Below are 1,905 nucleotides of genomic sequence, written 5' to 3'. Positions count from 1 at the left end.
GAGCGTTCCTACTAGTATTTCCCATTCTTCGAGATCGATTGAGTTGTGCCGACCCTCATGAATGAGATAGACGTAGTCGGAGATCTAAAGCAAAGCAGAACAGTAAGCACAAGTTTGGACCTGTGGATTGATAACACTTCTGTTCTGCTCACCTGGTTGTGCGTCGCTGGTAGGCCGAGTAGCCTAAGCCCCTGTAGGATTTGACTAACGCCGATACGCCTTTCATTGTCTCGATCAAGAACTCCAAACACTCGTGCCGGGTAGTTGTCATACCTCGGAGAGCGAGAGCGAGCACCGCGATTGGTGGAGTTGGAAAAAGGCGCTGGCGAGTTACGTGATGAAAATGACTGCTGGGACCTCTGTGGCGATAAGTGCAAAGATGACCATCCTAGACCCGATCTTCGCATTCCCGGTGAGGGCGTTGTCGAGCGAGGCGAACTCCGTTTATCTGGTGCTGGAGGTTCAATAGTGAGCACAGGTGAAGAAGGCGAAGCTGACTGAGGAGATAGTGACGCCACGCTTGGAGATCGAGCGGGACTTGGGGCTTGTTTGCTTTCTACTGGAACTACCAGTGCATGCGACCGCAGTAACGACTTACTCACTCGCGGTGCTGATAGTCGCTCAAACACATTCTCTCGACTTCCTGATCGTGATCCGCTTCGTCCAAAGTTCATATCTACAGGCCGTCCTGTCAACTGCTCAATGTTTTGCCGTACAAAATCCTTGGTTCTACGTTGCGGCCAATGCGTCACGTTCTGTCGTTGCTGCGCGTACACACTGGACGGCTCGGATCTGTACCGTACGGGGGTCGTTCGGACGGGACCCACCTTCCGTCTTACCACATTCTTTGGTGTCATTTCCTGCTTCTCTGCCTCCTCTTCTTTCCGTCGATCACCCGCTCGCGGCTGGAACAGCAACGACTTCTTCAGCGATGCGTCGAACAGGTTCGATCCGCGGTTCACGTCCGTATCCCAGCCAGGCCGTCGCAGTCGCGGTCTCGTGGTAGTTGGTCTCGCTTTTCGAGCATTGCGCTGCGTCGTTGTTGGATTACGTGGGCGACGCAAACGCTGTTGTGGAAGATCTTTGGTCAGATCAGCATCATACGGACTCCGCAATCGACTTCGGTACACGACGGGTGAAGGCGAAGCATCCTGTACCGCGAAGGTCACGACGCGTCGTGGCGAGCTGCTGTTGCTGCCGTTAGTCCACGCATTGGGACTCTGCCAGGCGGCCGAGGGCCTCGTGAACAGCATCTGCTGCATCACGTACTTCAGCGGAAAGCGATTGCGTCGTTTCGATCTTTAGAAATGGATACATGTATGTGAATTTGGTGTAATTGTGTACCGTTACACGATCAGTCGTTAGTTACTTCGGTATAGCGACACCTACGTGGCTCCAGCCATATCGCCTTCCCCCTCTGGATACCCGTTCCAGAGTCTCTTCAGCCGCGCCGTGCTCAAGACCCCCGCCTCTCTTTCCAGCCAGCTATGCCGCCTGCAAAGGGTCCCGCCGCGGGCTCGCTGGTGCTCTCTATTGTGTCGTGTATCGTGTACAGCGTCATGTCTAATGTCATGGTGCTGACGAACCGTTATCTGCTGGGTAAGAAGTACTACGGCTTCGACGAGAAGTTCTTCGTGGTGGCGGTGCAGGCCGGCGTTGCCGTGCTGGTGCTCGAGCTGGCCAAGATGCAGAAGCTCATCTCGTACGACCCGTACGACAGTGCCGTTGCGCGTAAGTGGGCACCTGTGACCTTTTTCTTCGTGGCCATGCTGTACACGGGCATGCAGGCCACGGCGGGACTCCCCATCCACATCGTCACGGTGTTTAAGAACGTCACCAACATCATCATCGTATTCGGCGAGTGGCGTTTCTTCGGCGAGCGCGTGGGCGGCCTCGTTCTCGTAA

General features: G+C 55.1%; 2 protein-coding genes across 2 annotated transcripts in view; one reads left to right on the top strand and one right to left on the bottom strand.

Annotated features, from left to right (window-relative positions):
- Positions 1 to 11: 11 nt before the first annotated feature.
- PPTG_09361 (hypothetical protein) lies at positions 12 to 1,284 on the bottom strand (the record flags this gene model as incomplete). The annotated part of the gene is made up of 3 exons (XM_008904290.1): positions 274 to 1,284; positions 153 to 191; positions 12 to 84 (listed from the first exon to the last, which is right to left on the bottom strand). Exons 1-3 carry the CDS (start codon positions 1,260 to 1,262, stop codon positions 12 to 14), a joined length of 1,101 nt encoding a protein of 366 aa, XP_008902538.1. The 5' UTR covers positions 1,263 to 1,284.
- A 93-nt stretch (positions 1,285 to 1,377) lies between these two features.
- PPTG_22509 (hypothetical protein) overlaps positions 1,378 to 1,905 on the top strand; it is a 1,744-nt gene continuing 1,216 nt past the window's right edge. The window contains exon 1 of the mRNA XM_008904366.1: positions 1,378 to 1,905. Coding sequence (XP_008902614.1) covers positions 1,488 to 1,905 — 418 coding nt within the window. The 5' untranslated portion in view covers positions 1,378 to 1,487.

Source organism: Phytophthora parasitica (genome assembly GCF_000247585.1).
Source record: "Phytophthora parasitica INRA-310 unplaced genomic scaffold supercont2.17, whole genome shotgun sequence".
In the NCBI taxonomy this organism is placed as follows: Eukaryota; Oomycota; class Peronosporomycetes; order Peronosporales; family Peronosporaceae; genus Phytophthora; species Phytophthora nicotianae.
This window is presented reverse-complemented; position numbering and strand designations above follow the sequence as displayed.